The following is an 18,976-nucleotide window of genomic DNA, read 5'->3' on the forward strand; positions in this document are numbered from 1 at the left end:
TGTGTTTGGTTTTGCCTAACAGTCTTTCTTTATTACATGAAAAGGTTGATTTGGGGGATGAGTAGATATAATGTTGAAAAATGCTTGGTAAAGAAGATATCTGTAAAACTTAAAGTATTACCCTTTACTGAGCAGTATATTAAAAAAAATACAATGCAAATGTTCATAGAAAGGGTACTATATTAAATCAGTAAGATCTTAACATGAGGTAGTTTATTTGCTACCCTCTGTCACAGGAGGAACTAGTGCAATTTGAGAGACTTTACTGGGGTCTCTAAAGAGAGGAGAAAGAGGACCCTAAAACCAAACCTGATTTTGTTTTGTTTAGGGCTGTTCTTATCCATAGTTAACACAGGTATTAACATATAGTAAGATTCTCTAACCATTGCAAATTAAGTACATGCTACCAAAAATGCAGTTCCATTTCTCAGAAAAGTATGAACTCTCCTATACTACATATTCATTATACCTTTACAAGTATAACTTGAAATCCAGATTCATTCAATTAGAAATATTGATGGAATCCTATCATAATCTTTCAGGGATATATTTCCTGCCAACCATAAATTTCTCACATTATTCCCTTTACTGTAACTATATGTGTATAGATGTGTGTTATTATATATTACACATATATGTTATTTATTAATTGATGAATAGTTTTTCCAGACTTCTGATTGTAGATGTACATATGTGACAAGAAAGATTGCTTTAATTTGTAATAGCAAATTTTGATGGTGCTCAGACTGATTAGAAAAAGGTGAACACATGTGGACATGTGTCACACATGCAGAATCTGTCCAAGTGGAAATAAATTAACTGGAATACAATCCAGGCAAGATAGAACTGGTCCCATGAGCCAAAAATAAATTTTGCCTATTTCCTTTTAGTCCTATGGAAGTCATTGTATACTAACATTTACTCATGATTCAAAACAGTTTGAACACTGGTTCAAAACACTTTTCTTTAAAAAAAAATTTTTCTCCTGTAAATTATAGTCTACTCTTTAAAGAAAAACCAAAAGTCATTTGCATAGCACATTTAAGTTTTTAACAGTCTTATTTTATTAATTTTTTGTTTTTAAAATCACCATCATTTCAGAATATAATTCTTGCTAGCCTTTGTAACAAAAATAAAAAAGAAATATGTAAAAAAGCAGTGCAACAAAACTAATCAGTCCATCATTCATTACAATAGATGTAATATTCCACTCCCATAGCCCCCCACTTCTGTAAAGAGGGGGAAAAGGTATCTTTTCTTACCACTACTCCAGGACTTAGTCATTATGCTTCAGTGTTGACTTTTTTTTCCTTTTTGTTTACATTATCATGCTGTATATAATATTTTCCTGGTTCTCTTCATTTTATTGTATCACTGATTATAAGGCTTTCCTGGCTTTATCTGAATTCTTCATATTTATAACTTCTTATGATGCAGTAATATTTCATTTCATTTATGTTCCATAATTTTGTAGTTATTGCCTAGTCACTAGGTATCTATTGAGTCCTTCTGGAAATCCATTCCATTGCAGAATATAGCAGCCTGTTCAGATACATGGAGGAGGTTTTACTCCAGAGTATGACATACCAGAAATCTTTAAATGTTAACTCATAAGTTTTCTGTGGCTTCAAGGAGGGCAACATGGTATTAAGGCAAGAACCCTCAGGAGACCCAAGTTTTGTTTTCCCCACTTTACCCCCCTACTTTTTTTTGACCTTAAGTAAGTCACTTTACTCTCTTGGGTTTCTCTGTCTATAAAATGATTGGATTGGGCAAGATGATCTCTGTGGTCCTTTCCAACTCTAACAGTCTATGAGTGTGTACATTTGAGTTACAATTTGGCTGCCGTCTGCTTTATCTGCCCTGGCATCCATAGGGCATAACAACATACTAGTCACTGGGGGATCTTATTACCAAGAACTGTAGTAATAAAGGGTCAGTCATAAAATGAATTTACATATTGGGCATTCTAGCAAAGTGCTCGACCTGGGGAATGCAGAGGATCTAGGGAATGAAGTATTGAGGAGGAGCTCACCTGTTTGTTTCTGTTCACTTCACCTTGGCTATTCTTTGAAGTTTTGGGGAACAGAACAATTAATTGTTGGTTGTGGTTTCATCATGATTGACCCTAGGACCTTCAATAATATTCTAATCTCATTTTTAAGGTAATTTCTTTGTCATTCCTTTATTATTTTAGTCATTTTTCCTGGTCTTTGGGTATGTTCATGTTAGTTAATTTGATGACTGAAGACAGTCAAACACTTTGGGACCTGAATCAGTCATTTTAGCTATCTTGGATGATCATATTAACTGTTTAATTGCTAGATTTCATTTTGTTCTATAGGTACAGTTTTATGCCTTCACAACTAAAATTAGTTATAATATTATTGATCATAACATAATTGATTTAAACATGATAAACATAGTGTTTATGTTTTAGGAGTTAATTGAAAATCCTGATCTATGCATCTAGAAAATTTTCCGACCCTAAACTGATAAAAATGGTTTCTGTTAGATTGCATTTAGATATTTATTTAACTAGAGAATGCTAACATTCTTTTTAGCATCTGTTCTATAAAGTATATAATTATTTTTGTAGTAGGTGCTCTCTTTAAAAATAAAGACATAGAAAGCTTACTGTTGCATTGAAATAAAGTTTAGCACTTAGTTTCCTGGATTACTTTAGTGATGAAATAAATAAGAAACATGAAGAAAGGCAAAGAGTAGAAGAAGCTTAGTAAATGGATACGTGTATTACCATACGTAATTTATTAGCCTTTGTAGGTTTCAGTTTTATCACCTGTAAACTGAGGGAATTCAGCTGGATGATGTCCAAACTTCTACTCCTGTGACCTAATTGAAAGAAATGGGTGTGAGAATGGGTGTTAAAGTACAGTCAAAATGAGTTGGAGAACACTTGAACATTTTGAACATTTCACATGATTCAGAAACATTAACCTGGCTATCTGGATTTTCACATCTTGCCTTAGAAATTACTAATTCACATTAGCTACTAATTAAGTTTTAAAAAGAAATTTATTTATTGACATCTTTGTTTTCACGTGGTCTACATTTCCCAGTGTATGCTTCCCACTCTCCCTGGCCTTAAAACAAAGAAGAAAAAAGGAAAAAAAAGTTAAGCAAAACTAAACAACACCTTGAGAAGTCTGACATATATAAATATTGCACAGCCATAGTCTCCCGCCTTTGCAAAGAATTACAGGATCTATCTTCTCATATTTCTTCTTTGGAGCCCGGCTTGGTCATAATGATTTCAGAGCATTCAGTATTGATTGTGTTGTTCTTTGCATTTACGTTATTGGAGTCATTGCATATGTTGTTTCACGTACTTTATTCTGCCTGGATCAGAGTATCATAAAAATCTTCCTGTGCTTCTCAGTATTCATCCTATTCACAACTTCTTACTCCATAGTAACATTTCATTACATTCATATACCACACTTGCTCAGTATATCCTCAATGGAGGACCTTCTATCTTATTTCCATTTCTTTGCTACCACAGAAATACTACTATGAACATTTTGGTTTATGTGGGGCCCTTCTTTGTACCATCAGCCTTTTTGGTATATGTGCCTAGTAGCAGAATCTTTGGATCAAAGAGCATAGACACTTTAGTCACTTTCGTGAGAAACAGCATACATTTTCCTTGATACCTTATTAATATCAAGCCTGTTTCTAACACTTTCTTTACATAATTTCAGTTGTTTTCCAGAAGGGTTGGGCCACGTCACAGCTCTTCCAGCAGTGCACAATGGACTTTTTTTCCTACAAGACCTCCAACACTAATTATTAATACTTTTAAACTTCTTTGCCCACTGGCCTTATGGTTGTTTGGTGAAATCTCAGAATTGGTTTGATTTGTACTTTTCTCATTATTAGCAATTTATAGCATTCTTTCATATAGTTTTTAATAATGCCTTTGAGAGCTGTTCATTCTTATCATTTGTTCATTTATTTATTGGGGGAATAACTTTTAGTCTTAATTATTTCTGTTTGCTGTCTATCTGGCATATCAGACCTTTATGAGAGATATTTGAAACCAATATTTTCCCCTGACCAATTTTTCCAGATTGGGTATCTGATCTTGTTCTCTCTTAATTTTTTATGTTATGACCTTTAATATTCAGATCAAATCTCTACTTCGAGTTTATCGTGTTATGAGGTGTAAGATAGTCAACTAATTAATAACTAACTTTGCTTACAACTCATGATTTTTAAGACTTAACATGTTGTCTCTAAGCTTGAGCTCTGGCTTCTTTTGATCATTTCTGATTTCTATAAACTATAAATAAGCTTAACTTTGCCTCATTAACTTATGGCCACACCTTATATATTTGTAATCAGGCAATAAACTCTTAGTTAGTAGCAAAGTTTACTTCTATGGGCAGTGTTTTCTGTGGGAAAACCTTAATATTTTGATATTTGGCAAAATCTTAAGAACCTACTTTTCACAACAGAAGTCTTTTAATTCTTTACCTTCTCAGAAATGTTAAAAGCATTTTATTAGTAGTTTGCCATTTATTACTGTTTATTAATAATTTATAATATTTTACTTGTACCAGAAGAAAGTTTAGACAGAGAACTTCAGTATTATGAATGTAATTTATGAATTTAATAAAAAGGCAGCACAGCTTAATGGAGAGAGGGTTATCTGATAAACGTGGGTTCAGTTCTTACTTCAGACATATCCTAGTTGTGTGACTGCACAAGTTACTTAACCTCTCAGTGCCCCCCCAGGCAGCTCTCTGGGGCTATAAGTTGAAGATGAATTATTGATCTACACTGGTGAAATTTCTTTTACAATTGAAGTCATGTGTCTAAACTCTGTGCCCAGACCACAAAAAGAGACATTTTATTTTTACATTAAAAAGTAAAATTTATGAACATTTACTGTATATGATTTGTTGTGTAAAACTTTTCAGAGAACAGTCTCCAGATAGATTATATCAGTTGTTTTTGCTGTGGATACTCTCTCCAAAAGTACAGATTTCAACCCATCCACACCTTAATATCTTGTGTTCATGTTCTTGGCCATGTTCTCCAGTAAGTACTGAATAGGGAGTCCAGATCTGCATCCTGGACCTCTTTCTATAGACATCTTAAGAATATGTAGTTTACAAAGGGAGCACCTGACCTACCCGCTGATTTTTCCCTCTCTCTTACTGTTTGATCACTTCTTTTTCTGGTCGTATATTTCCTTGATTATATCTTTTACCTCACTTCTCCTGCACATTTCTTCATTGTTAGTGTGCTGCAGGCTCTCTGTCTACCATGCAAATCTCCCTTTTGTTAACCCTCAACTGAATACTTTGGAAATCGTGGCATTCCATGACTCCTAGACATAAAGCATCATCAGAAGACTGTTGGTGTTTAAATTAATGACACTTTGTTTCAGGAAGAAGTCATTAAAAGTGCTACACAGTTTTGCCAAGGTTATTTAACCCCTTCTCTTCCAACCCTATCTGATTTTTGACCCAGTTCATTGTTCAGCTGCAGTGCCAGTCCAACATAGATATTCTGATGAACTAACTCAAAAGGGTATTAGTCTTACTACATATCATAGTCTGGATAATGGAAGTCTTCATTCACTTAACTTTCCTGGTATGGATAGTTAGGACCAACCCTTCTGAGTAATTATGGTTTTCATTGAGGAGGCTTTGCAGTGTTATGGGCCTTGAGGCAATAAGCAAAATGTTTTCTGCAAGCAGGAGTGTCTTGGGCATCTTGCTTCCTGCAGGAAACTTCTCTTCCATTTGGATTATGCATTGGACATTCTTTATGACAAAAGCAAATGCCAAAAAAGAAGATGCAAATGACAAAAGCAAGAAGTATTTATGTTCCCTTGTTTTATTAGCCTGATGTCTGTAATCAGTAAGTTATTTAACAAAGTTATCTTGGCATCTTTCAAACTTCAACTTTCAAGTGAGTAGTTGTGGATAATTTTTAAAGTGTACTTGAAGGGCAGCTTTCTGGAGAAGAGGATTTATGTAGCATTTTGCTCCACTGAATACCATTTTTTTTTGTAGCCAATAAACAATTTTCTGAGTGGGATGTTTGATACTTACTACTCGTGTGACCATGGGCAAGTCGTTTAATATCTTTGGACCTCATTTTCTTCATCTGTAAAAAGAGGAAGTTTGACTAGATGGTCTGTCTTTGAGGTCCCTTCCAAGTAGTAGTAATAGTAGCAATTGCTAGATTTCTTATTGCACTTTTAAGATTTGTAAAGCACTGCATATATGTATCTCATTTAATCTATGATCCTTGATCTAGGAACTATACATAAGTGATCTTTGATTTTCTGTACTTTTCGGTTCATTGTATTATTGTAAAAAGTGTGGTCTGCTATAGAATTATCATTTGGGAAAGCTTGCTAATAACTTTCTTTGGCTTCCATCTTGGATAAGCTTCCTTAATTTTTATTTAGATTCTGTTCATAAAAGCCTTGTAGGGATGGGAAAGTAGGCATATGGGTTGATCATTATTGATTTTCTTAGTCATTTTTTCCCAGGAGTAATAACATCCATAATTTTTCTCCTCTGTGAATTTGGCATCATTCCCTCTTTAAGATATTTTGAGAATTGATTCCTCAATGACTTTACAGTCTAATCAGCTTCAACATGAACTCCCTCTGTGTTTACTTGTTCTACTTCAATTCATTTAACTCATCTTTGTTTTCTTTAGTACAGGCTCTACTTCTTCAAACAGCACATGTAGGATTATGGTATTAGAGTAGAAACACAGGGACTTCTCTGTCATTGATAGAATCATTTTTTTATGACTGTCCCAGTAGATTACTTCTTCATTTTTTTTTGGTCTCCTGTCTTCCAATTTTAGCCATAAATACTGTTTAACAGTCTCTTCATAAGCTTTCTGAGGACCTGTTTTTCCTTCTGTTGTTTCTTGATGTTTGATGAGACAGTGCTGTTCATATACTTCCCCAATCCATTTCTGTAAGATTTTATAAACAAGTTACATTTCAAATGATGTTGCTTGTTGCTTTTGTCTTATTCTTTCTACTTATCAGTATCAGGTATTCACTGACTGATATCTTGGGTTTTTTAATTTTCTTTTTGTTGCTATTGATTTACATTGGTTAAGTTTCCTTGGGGAATGAGGTTAAGTCCATCTTGACTATATCTTCTGATTTATATTCTGATTTGGTTTTGATTTTGATCTTTGCCTTTCATATGGCTCATTTGGAAGTGACTCTCTATAGCCAGTTATTTCCTCTTTCTTAACAGATGATCAGTTTTTGGGTGGGGAAAGGAGTCAGCATGGTATAATGGAAAGTACTCTTCTTAGGAGGGAGTGAAGGGAACAAGTATTTTAAATATTTAACAACTGTTGTGTGTCAGGCACTGTGCTAAGTGCTTTACAAATATTATCTCAATTGATAATGAGAGAACATAGATTAAAATCCCAGCCCTGGTGCTTAATCTGGGTGACTTTGGGCAAATTCTTTACTTCCCTGAGCCTCAGTTTCTTTTTTTGTAAAATGAAGGGGTTGAACCTCTGAGATCCCTCCTACCTGGAACTCTAAGATCCAATAAGGGAGAATGTTATTTGTTGTTTAAATTTCCCAGGGTCCCAACAACCTTCTTGTTGAAAAAAATAGTCTCAATACATATTCAGTGTGTGTGTGTGTGTGTGTGTGTGTGTGTGTGTGTGTGTGTGTGTGTGTGTGTGTTGGTTGCTTGTATTTTTTATTCTTGAGCCACATTTTTCAATATGCCATTTTTCTCTTTGTTCACTGTTACATTGAAGTCAAAGTCTTGATGTATATGTTTGTTTAATTTGGAGGGCCTTATATTCCTCATAGAATTTTTCTGCCCCTTCATAGTCATTGATGACCTTTTTTTAAAGCAAATGCTCTGAAGTACAAGGTGGCCAAATATTCTATAAAATGGAATTTCTTGTTACCTTTAAATGCAAGCTAAAATCAGTTATGCCATTTCCTTTATTTATTTCTCTAAAGAGGTTCTGTTAATCATCCTTCCATTCAGGTGTAACTTTCTTTTGCACTCTGATTTCATTTATCACAGGAGTTCTTAATCTGGGGTCCTTGAACTTAAAACAAAAATTTTGATAACTGTATTTCAGTGTCATTGGTTTGTTATGTGTTTTATTTTATGCATTTTAAAGCATTATTTTGAGATGGAATCCATAGGCTACTTACTAGGCTTCCAAAGCGATCTATGACACAATAAAGGTCTAATTTATAGTAGGCATGTCAAGACTGCTGAGAGTGATTAAAATGATTCAGCTGCTCCAATGGCATGTACATTTCTTCACTGGGCAAGCATCCTGTATTTATAATACCAGAAGTTAAGGTAATATTATATATGATTATAAGTATTATACATATTTATATATTTAATAAAGTAGTATAATAAGGTAATACAAGGCCTAAAAACATCATGGAAACGCTACCGGAGGAATTTAATCATATCACTTATCAATCTTAATATTCTCACTGTAAATGAGACCAGAGTGCAAAATGAAGTTACACTTAGAAAGAAGGATTGGGGGCTGGGGGATGGAGGGAGGCAGTGCTTGTGGGAGGAAATGAGGATTTATTAAGCACCAGTACCAGGCACTGTGCTGAGTGCTTTACTGTTATTATTTCACTTGATGGCTCACAGGTTCCCCCTTAGAAGGAAAATGAGAGTTGCCAGAATTTTGTCCTGGACCTAAGACAAAAAGAAATGCCACTTCATGGGATAATTGGTCATCTTAACAATCTACTATATTTTAGATTTAGCTCTCAGCCCCACTCTGTCTAGCTTGTAGCATCTCTTTCATGAGGAAGCACCACTTCATGGGATACTTGATCATTTTTGCCCCCACTTAACTGGATCATAGATTTAAAGCTAGAAGGTACCTTTGAGGTCTGGAGGCTACCCTCTTTATTTTAAAGATGATGAAACTGAGACTCAGAGAGGTTTAATGACTCCCTCAAAGCAACATAGATAGCAAGTAACAGAGCCAGAATTCAAACTCAGCTATCTTGGCTCCTTGTTCAACCCATTTTCTATTGTACTGTGCTGCTTCAACTTCTGCCTCTGTCAAAACATAGGTGAAAGAGATGGAGGGTGGGCTTGCACTCAGGGCCGTTTATATTTTCCATTGTTAATTGGATTGTGGCCAAATAATTCATCCCTTTGGGGTCTGCCTAGTAATAATGAGCCTCTAAACCAAGCTGCACTCGTTCTCAGTAAGCTCACACTGTTAGTTGCTGTTTGATCTCCAGAGACCAGCTTGATTTTGTGCTCCAGTGGCAGAGCCATCAAGAACCCAGCCACCATCACAAGGCATTAGAGTAGGACTGCATCCTTGGACATCAGGTTTTGAAGTGATAGATTTAGATTCAAATGTTGAAAGAACACCAGGGCATGACTTGGTCTCTTTGCTGTTTTTTTTACGTCAATAATATTACTGGCAAGTGGTATCACCTTAGAAGAAAAGAGATGATATATATATAGTCTAAATACAGGGTGTCACCAAAGTTGTAGCAGAAATTTTAGCTTCACTAACTTTAGAAATATAAATCTTACAAACTTCTAAAAAGTTTGAGAGTTTAAATGTTTATATTTTTCTGATACCCATTTAAGTTTTGTGAATTTTGAATAGTGTGAATAATGAAATTGTTCAGAACCTGTTTCTCAGAACCATACTCAGGTCAGGAGCTTGCAGAGCTTAGACCAGGAGGGTAGTGATAAGACTTTGCCTTGGATAAGACCACTTTGGAAGCACTGAAAGTATCCAAGTCTTGAACTTGAACTGTCTGTCCCAGAGATCCTGGGATAACATGATTACTTAAACCCTCCAAAAAGCAACAGCAGGGTCAGCCCAGATGTTCTCTTCAGATATGTTCAGAACCTGGGCCTCATATAAAATTCGAAGTCTGGAGGTAGAATAGAGGAATGAGAAAACAAAAAGCCACTGTGTATTGTGTACATATGTATAATATAAGGTATCTCATAGCAAAAACTAACCTGGAAAATAGATCTAGAAAAAAATTTAAGAATTGTTGAGTAACCCAAAAGACATGATAAAGAAAGTGTAGACATCCTATTTTAAGAAAAATTTAAGAGAAAATTGATCAGATCATTTAGAACCAGAGGGATTTGTTCTGTAAAGTTCAGGTTCAGTCAAAGGGCCACACGTACAATGACCACAATATTGTAAAGACAAACAACTTTGAAAGACTTAGAGACTTTGAGCATAATGACCAACCAGGATTCCAGAGAACTAATGATGACACATGTTGCCCACCTCCCTGTAAAAAAGATGATGAAAGACTTGCAATATAGAATGAAACCTTTTTTGGAGGGGGCAGAGTGGAGATGTGACCAATGAGGAAACTTGTTTTGTTTGACTATACACTTTGCAATGGGTTTTGTTTTCCTTTCCCAATTAGGGCAGAGGAGGAAGTGGGAGGAAAAGGAAGCAGATTTTTTTCTGTTTGAAAAATATTAAGTAAAAAATAATAAAGTGAATTACTTCTTCCTCATTTAAACTCTGAAATTATCTAACTTCTTTGCCTGATGGATTTCTTCCTATTCTTTAAAACCCACCTTGTATTCAAAGCTTCCCATTATTCCCACCTTAGATCAGACATAGAACTTTGCTCTGTGTCTCTCTGATATAATAATCATGTCATATTTTGTATTAGAATTATTTATGTTTGTATCTTAGCATCCTATTAGAATAGATACTCATGAGGACAGACACCAGTTCCTTGTCTTTCGTAGGATCTTGCACAGGGCTGTTTGCTGAGTGAGCTTGAATGATTACATAAACAAATATTATGATTGTAAACTTAGTTTTCCAAGCAAAGAAAATGTAATTTTACCATTATTACATTGATTTTACAAGGTGAATAGTATTATTGAAAATAATTTGAAAAGTATTGAAAACTTTTCAGTTGGGAAAAACAATCCTTGATTTTTTTTAGAACTGAGATTAGAATAGCTTTCTAACTTGTCATATGACTTGACTTACTATATGGCAATAAAAATTATGTCATACAGCTTGGTTTAGCTGTGTTTACTACAAGTTAAGCAAGGTATGTGGGCGAGAGAGGCTTTTTTTTTCCTTTTAAGATATTTCTCCTTGTTTCCTATTACTTTTCATAACTCCTTAATTTTTTTTTCCTTTCAGGGAGAAATCAAATACTCATAAGTAGCTATCTTTCATTCATATACTCTTATTTATTTTTATGACTATAAAAAGTTATTTACTTCCTTGTTAAATCTTTGATGTTATCCCTTACTAAGTAAACTTATGTATAAGTGCCAAGACATTTAAAGAATTTTAACCTCCCACTTAGCCCCTCCCTTTCTGAGGATATCTTTCTGTCTGCTATGATCCAAATATATTTTGTTTCACTTGTACAATTTGTTTAGGCTTCTTTGTTTATCCAACCACCTAACATTGACTTTACCATGTGGTCATAAGACTCATCAGAATTTCCAGTGGCTTTTATAACAGCTTCCTTTTGTTACTTATAGATGGTACAGAATAAGACTTTTATTATGAATTTAAATTGTTTATTTCCTTTAAAAAAAGTGTAAATAGGGAGGAGCCATGATGGTGGAGTAGAAGGATACACATATGCTAGCTCTGAACCCATAGCCCATAAAATACCTGTAAAGATGAACTCCCAATAAATTTGGGAGCAGCAGAAGCCACAGAACAACGGAGCAGAGGAGATTTCTGTTCCAGAGAGACCTGAAAAACTGACCCAAAATGTCTGTTGCGCCCCGGACCTGGAGCAGAGCCCAGCCCTGCCTTGGCTGCACTGCACCAAGAGGAGCAGATCCGAGCAGGCTTCAGGGACAGAAACTCCAGCAGCAGCTCAGGTACCTCCACCCACAGGCGCTAAAGGTCAGTGAGAGAGTCTTTTTGAGTGGCCTAGAGGGGAGTGGGGTGTCCCCATAACTCAGGCCCCCTCAGGAGGCACCAGCAGAGGCCACAGCAGACAGGGGCTCCCAAAGCAGGCAGAAGCCCAGATCCATTGTTGAAGGTCTCCATGTAAACCCCCTGAGGGAACTGAGGCCCTGCCCCGACCTGAGCACCTGAACTTAATCTCACACTGAATAGCAGCCCCGCCCCTGCCCAAAGCCCTGAGGCTGGGGAGCAGCATTTGAATCTCAGCCCCCAAGCACTGGCTGGGTGGATCTGGAGGCGTGGTGGGTGTGGAAAGGAAACTCAGAAGTCAAGTCACTGGCTGGGAAAATGCCCAGAAAAGGGAAAAAAAATAAGACCATAGAAGGTTACTTTCTTGGGGAACAGATATCTCCTCCCTTCCTTTCTGATGAGGAAGAACAATGCTTACCATCAGGGAAAGACATAAAAGTCTAGGCTTCTGTATCCCAAACATCCAAAATAAATGTTCAGTGGTCTCAGGCCATGGAAGAGTTCAGATAGGATTTTGAAAATCAAGTTAGAGAGGTGGAGGAAAAACTGGGAAGAGAAATGAGAGAGATGCAAGAAAAGCATGAAAATCAGGTCAGCACCTTGCTAAAGGAGACCCAAAAACAACACCCAAAAATAACACCTTGAAAATTAGGCTAACTCAATTGGCAAAAGAGGTTCAAAAAGCCAATGAGGAGAAGAATGCTTTCAAAAGCAAAATTAGCCAAGTAGAAAACGAGGTTCAAAAGCTCACTGAAGAAAATAGTTCTTTCAAAATTAGAATGGAACAGATGAAGGCTAATGACTTTATGAGAAACCAAGAAATCACAAAACAAAACCAAAAGAATGTAAAAATGGAAGATAACGTGAAATATCTCACTGGAAAAACAACTGACCTGGAAAATAGATCCAGGAGAGACAATTTAAAAATTATGGGACTGCCTGAAAGCCATGATCAAAAAAAGAGCCTAGACATCATCTTTCATGAAATGATCAAGGAAAACTGCCCTAATATTCTAGAACCAGAGGGCAAAATAAGTATTCAAGGAATCCACCGATCACCACCTGAAAGAGATCCAAAAAGAGAAACTCCTAGGAACATTGTGGCCAAATTCCAGAGTTCCCAGGTCAAGGAGAAAATATTGCAAGCAGCTAGAAAGAAACAATTCAAGTATTGTGGAAATACAATCAGGATAACAGAAGATCTAGCAGCTTCTACATTAAGAGATCAAAGGGCATGGAATATGATATTCCAGAAGTCAAAGGAACTAGGACTAAAACCAAGAATCACCTACCCAGCAAAACTGAGTATAATACTTCAGGGGAAAACATGGTCTTTCAGTGAAATCAAGGAATTTCAAGCATTCTTGATGAAAAGACCGGAGCTGAAAAGAAAATTTGACTTTCCAACACAAGAATAAAGAGAAGCATGAAAAGGTAAACAGCAAACAGAAGTCATAAGGGACTTAACTAAAGTTGAACTGTTTACATTCCTACATGGAAAGACAATATTTGTAACTCTTGAAACTTTTCAGTATCTGGGTAGTGGGTGGGATTACATACACACACACACACACACATACATGCACACACACATACACGCACACACAGAGACAAAGAGCACAGAGTGAATTGAATAGGATGGGATCACATCTTAAAAAAATGAAATTAAGTGGTGAGAGAGAAATATATTGGGAGGAGTAAGGGAGAAATGGAATGGGGCAAATTATCTCTCATAAAAGAGGCAGGAAAAAGACTTTTTAGTGGAGGGAAAAAGAAGGGAGGTGAGAGAAAAACATGGTTTACTCTCATCACATTTGACTAAAGGAAGGAATAAAATGCATACTCATTTTGGTATGAAAAACCTATCTTACAATACAGGAAAGTGGGGGAGAAGGGGATAAGCAGGGTGGGGGGGGGATGATGGAAGGTAGGGCAATGGGAGGAGGGAGCAATTTGAAGTCAACACTCTTGGGGAGGGACAGCACCAAAAGAGAGAATAGAAGCAATGCGGGGCAGGATAGGATGGAGGGAAATATAGTTAGTCTTACACAACACGACTATCATGGAAGTCATTTGCAAAATTACACAGATATGTCCTGTACTGAATTGCTTGCCTTCCCAAAGGGAATGGGTGGGGAGGGAGGGATGAAGAGAAGTTGGAACTCAAAGTTTTAGGAACAACTGTCAAGTACTGTTCTTGCTACTAGGAAATAAATACAGGTAATGGGGTATAGAAAATTATCTTGCCCAACAGGACAAAAGAGAAGATGGGGACAAGGAAAGGGAGGGATGTTAGAAGAGAGGGCAGATTGGTGATAGGGGCAATTAGAATGTTTGGTGTTTTGGCATGGGGGGAGGGGAGAAATGGGGAGAAAATTTGGAACCCAAAATTTTGTGAAAATGAATGTTAAAAGTTAAATAAATAATTTTTTTAAAAAAGTGTAAATACAGCAGAACTGTCCTGTAACACCATGCTCTGTAGAGTCAAATTTGGAAAATTTGGAGTGGAAGGGAGTCTAAGTCACTAAAAGGAAAGTCCTGTCAGGATGCTTCCTCTGAGAGGCTTTGTGGAGAGTATTATTTTGAGTTTGTGATCTCTTTGTCTCTCCTCTCCTCTGCCCCTACTTTTCTGCCTCTTTCTCCTCTCCTCTTCTTTTCTCTCTCTTTCTTCCTTTCACTCTCCTAAAAGTCTTAAGCTTTAAATCTTAAAACCACATTAAGACTTTTGGGACAGCCTGTATATAAAACCTTCGTGATTCTCAACAGTCTGGCATTGTCATTCCTTTCTACTATTACTTCTGATCCAACCTTTGGGTTTGGGGGCAGACTTTTCTTTAATATCTTAGTTTGCCCTTTATTTTAAAAAAATGAATGATAACTTGCTTTTATATCCTCTTTGTTTCCAGATATATCTTTCTCTCCTTCCCTACCCTGCTTTTGTAGCAAAGATTAAAAAAAGCAGAAGCAACTAATAAAAACATGAGCTACTTCTTTTTTGTTGTTGTTGTCAAGCATCATTTATTGACTGATCTCAGCTGTCACTGAAGCTGTGTCAGCGTATACATATGACAAAAATATTCTCCAGCTCCTGCTGTTTGGGAATAGAGGTGTCTTCCATGAAGCACAACAGGACAAGAGACAGATGATTCCAGCTTTGACAATGGGGCCATCCAGAACGGTTTAGGGCCATGGCATACTTGATTGTGTTTTCCGGAAGTTATGAAATAATGAGACTTTGGGGGCTCCATCTGCCTGTCATTTTGATGTTGTCAGTGTATGTTTTATATTCTTTACTGGTAGTGGGAAGTAGGTTACATTCAAAATAGAGTGTTCTGGTGGTTGGTTTCCATGTTGAAATGATGCCTTCCTGGAAATAGAGATGACTGTTTCACATATCTCCTTGACCAGCATGGCAAGGATAAGATTCGCTGGGAGGCAAAGCTTTAACCAAGTTGAAAAATCAATCTACCACCATTTTTATTTGAATCTTCCTGTATATGTTTGATTCCCTCTTTGAAGAAATGGAAATCCTTCCTTATGGATTGTCAAGTCCCCAGGGAATATAGTGTGGCTATAAAACCTACAAATGCACTCCCCCCAAATGTAAGACATTTGCCAAAGTTTTGTATCGGCCTTCTGCAGGAGCCAGGTTAATCATCTCTTTATTGTTCCACTTCTAGTATATGTATTACTACCTCCGTGAGTAGTAATTACATCAACAGCTACTTCTAATAGAATATTCCATACCTGTACTCCCACCTCTGCCAAGGAGAAAGGGAGTTGTATTTTCTTCATCCTTTCCTGATTGTCCTTACCTTTTAAAACTGAATTTGAAGGCTTTCCCGGAGTTTATTATTTGTTATTTAAAATTCTTTGATGCTTGCTTATTGTATCTATGATAATAATAGTTGACCATTTCTATAGTGCTTTAAAGTTTACAGAGTACTTTATGTACCTTATTTTTTTAAATTCTGACAACTGTGAGCTGGGCTTTATGAGAATGGCTCCTCCTTCTTGGAATGATCTCCTTCCTGGCTTCTTTCAAGTCCCAGCTAAAATTCTATATCCAGGGAGTCTTTCCTGATCCCTCTCATTTCCAGTGCCTTCTCTCTTTTGATTATTTCCAGTTTTCTCTGTCTGTATTTTCTTTGTACGTAGTCTTTTGCATGTTGTGCCCTCTGTTATACTGTGAGCTCCTTGAGACCATAAGCTGTCTTTTGCATCTCTTTGTCTCCCCAGCTCTTAGCACAGAGTCTGGTACATAGTTGGTACTTCGTGTGTGTTTATTAACTGAATGTAGGTATTTCTTATAGGAAAACTGAGTCACAGAAAGGTGTAGCGACTTGCTAATGCTCATGCTGCTAGTACGTGCCAAGGTCAGATTAAAACCAAGTTCTTCTGGCTCCATGCTTTCACATACACACACACACACACACACACATACACACACACACACACACTCACACACATACACACATTGAAAGAGAAAGAGACAACTTCTTCATTTGTAAAATCAGAGCTTTGACCAAGAGGTGAAGATGTGGAGGGAAAATATTCTGATGCCACTGGACAGGCAGAGTTAGGAGATGGAGTGTCTTATGGGAGAAACAGCAAGTAGGTTGTCACTGGATGTCAAGAGTATGTGGAAGGGTGTAAGAAGACTGGAATAGTGGTGGGGTGGCAGGGATTAGTTTATGAAGGGATTTGAATGCCAAACAGGATTTTAAAAATTTATATTGGATTTATATTGAAAGTGATAGGGAGCTGCTAGAATTTATTGAGAGTGAGGGAAAGGGAGTAATATAATGAGACCTGCACTTTACAAAAAACATTCTGAAAACTGTATGGAGAATGTACTGGAATAGGCAGACTTGTGTCAGTGAGACCAACCATCAGGGTACTGTAGTAGTCCAGGTGTGAGGTAAGGCGGGCCTGAACCAGGGTAGTGGCAGTGCTAGGGGAGAGAAGGGGGCATATACAAGAGATGTTACCTAAGGAAGATTGACAAGTCGTGGAAACAGATTGGATATAGAAGGAGTGATGAGAGAGAGTGAGGATTGGAATTTGATGCCCAAGTTGCAAACCTGGTTTAGGATGATGGTGTCCTCAACACTAATAGGGAAGTTAGGAAGAGGGAGAGGTTTGGGGGGAAAGATAATGAGTTCAGTTTTGGACATGGTGAGTTTAAGTTTTGTATGGGACATCCAGTTCTAGATAACCAGTAGGCAATTGGAGGTTGACACTGAGGATCAGTAGAGAGGCTAGGGGTGAGTAAATAGATCTGGGAGTCATTAGCATAGTGGTGATAATTGACTCCTGGAAGCTGATGAGATCATCAAGTAAAATGGTTAGAGGGAGAAAGAGCAGAGGGTCTAGGACAGAGCTCTGTAGGGTACCCAAGGTTCGCAAGTGTAACATGGATGAAGATTCAGCAAAGGATTCTGAGGAACTGTCAGATAGGTCATCTCCAAGGTCCCTTCCAGCTCTAACATTCTACATGAAACTCTCCCTGTAGGATGTTGGATATTATTTGCCACTGAGTGAGGGAACTGTTATTGTGTACAGCAGAGCAGCACAAATAGTGTTCCTGAAGGGCTTCTTAGTGACCCCATGTAGGTGACCACTTATTTCACAAAGGCATTATTAGGCTGATTGGGCCTCAAGCAGTGGGCCTAGATAAGATCTGCTCAGCTTTCAGCACTACATATGACAGAAGGAGACTTCAGGGGGAAACCAGACTGGCTCTCTGTCAGCAGTTTGTAGCATGTGGTCATAGTGAAGGTGGGTTCAAGGACACTAGTGAAAAGCTATAGGGCAGGCTTAACTGAGCCGTCCAGATTGTAATGTATTCCATCTTCCAGCCCTCAGCATTATGCAAACACTGACCTTTCACCTCTTTGGCCTTTAGCTTTTCATCTGAAATGGATAAAAGTCTGCCAATTCCTTCCAGGGCCCTTCTGAAGAATCAGTTATATTTATGAATATACATAGCATGCTGTAGAATTTATGTTTTTATTGTGGTTATTATTACTATTTGAAATCGTGCCTTCCTTTTTAGCTCCATGTGGTTCATTGGAATTCCGACAAGTACCCCAGCTTTGTTGAAGCAGCTCATGAATCTGATGGATTGGCTGTTTTAGGTATTTTTTTACAGGTGAGAACAAGCTGATTTCATTTATAATATTGAGTCTGTGAACACCACCTGCGTTTCATACACAAAGTAGTCACTCAATCATTTTTCAGTGATGAGCTAGACTTAAAGTTTACTTTTTTCATTTTCAAAACTAACTTAAAAAATTTTTGCATTGCAGTTTATTCATTCATCACTCCAAAGCACCTTTGCTGCCTATTAAATATTTTACAGGTTAAAAGAAAAGGACCCATGGTCTTAAGAATATAAGTCTTTTGCTAGCTAAGCCTCATTATGTAAAAGGCTAGCTAAGAGTAAAAATTCATAATTTGAATTCCCCGAGTGTATAGTCGTAGATAGTATAAGTTTCTCTAAACAAATAGAATGACTTTTTACATTTTTGCATTTTTCTTCATCCAAAGAATTCAGTCAGACAAGTATTTTTTTCCGTAACATTTATCACCCTGATGTCTATGAAACTAGCATAGCTGTCCTGGGTTCCAGTGCAGTCTGCCCTGATAAGGACAGTACTTTTGCCATGAGACTCCATAGCATAACTAGGGAGAAAAGGGGTACCTGGGATTGGAAGAAAGAGAGGAGATAAGGCACAAGTGAGTATTGAGTACTACAGTTCCCCCCCCCATTTTTTTTAAAGCATCCACATCTAGATAATTTCCATGGAGTGGGGGGGTGGGGGGGCTGAGGTACCAGATTATACTTTGATACCATAACCTTAAAATGTAGGTTCAGGATGTGCAGCTAACTACTAATAGTGATAGTTAAGTGGTAGTTAACTCAAGAATCCATATGTCCTTTATTTAGGGTAATGCTGATAGTTTTCTGACCCAGAAGGTTAGTCAAATTTCTGAGGTCATTTTTACTTTGGTTAAAAACAAAAGA

At 37.0% G+C, this 18,976-nt stretch overlaps 1 protein-coding gene and 1 pseudogene across 4 annotated transcripts in view; one reads left to right on the plus strand and one right to left on the minus strand.

Annotated features, from left to right (window-relative positions):
* Window positions 1-18,976, plus strand: part of CA13 (carbonic anhydrase 13) — a 49,566-nt gene that overhangs the window by 17,209 nt on the left and 13,381 nt on the right. For all 4 annotated transcript variants that reach the window (XM_072604996.1, XM_072604999.1, XM_072605000.1 and 1 more), the window contains exon 4: window positions 18,005-18,100. In XM_072604996.1, the coding sequence (XP_072461097.1) occupies window positions 18,005-18,100 (96 nt within the window). The remainder of the gene's footprint in view (window positions 1-18,004; window positions 18,101-18,976) is intronic.
* LOC140502886 (U6 spliceosomal RNA) lies at window positions 15,544-15,641 on the minus strand (annotated as a pseudogene).

Source organism: Notamacropus eugenii, chromosome 4 (assembly GCF_028372415.1).
Source record: "Notamacropus eugenii isolate mMacEug1 chromosome 4, mMacEug1.pri_v2, whole genome shotgun sequence".
Taxonomy (NCBI): Eukaryota; Metazoa; Chordata; class Mammalia; order Diprotodontia; family Macropodidae; genus Notamacropus; species Notamacropus eugenii.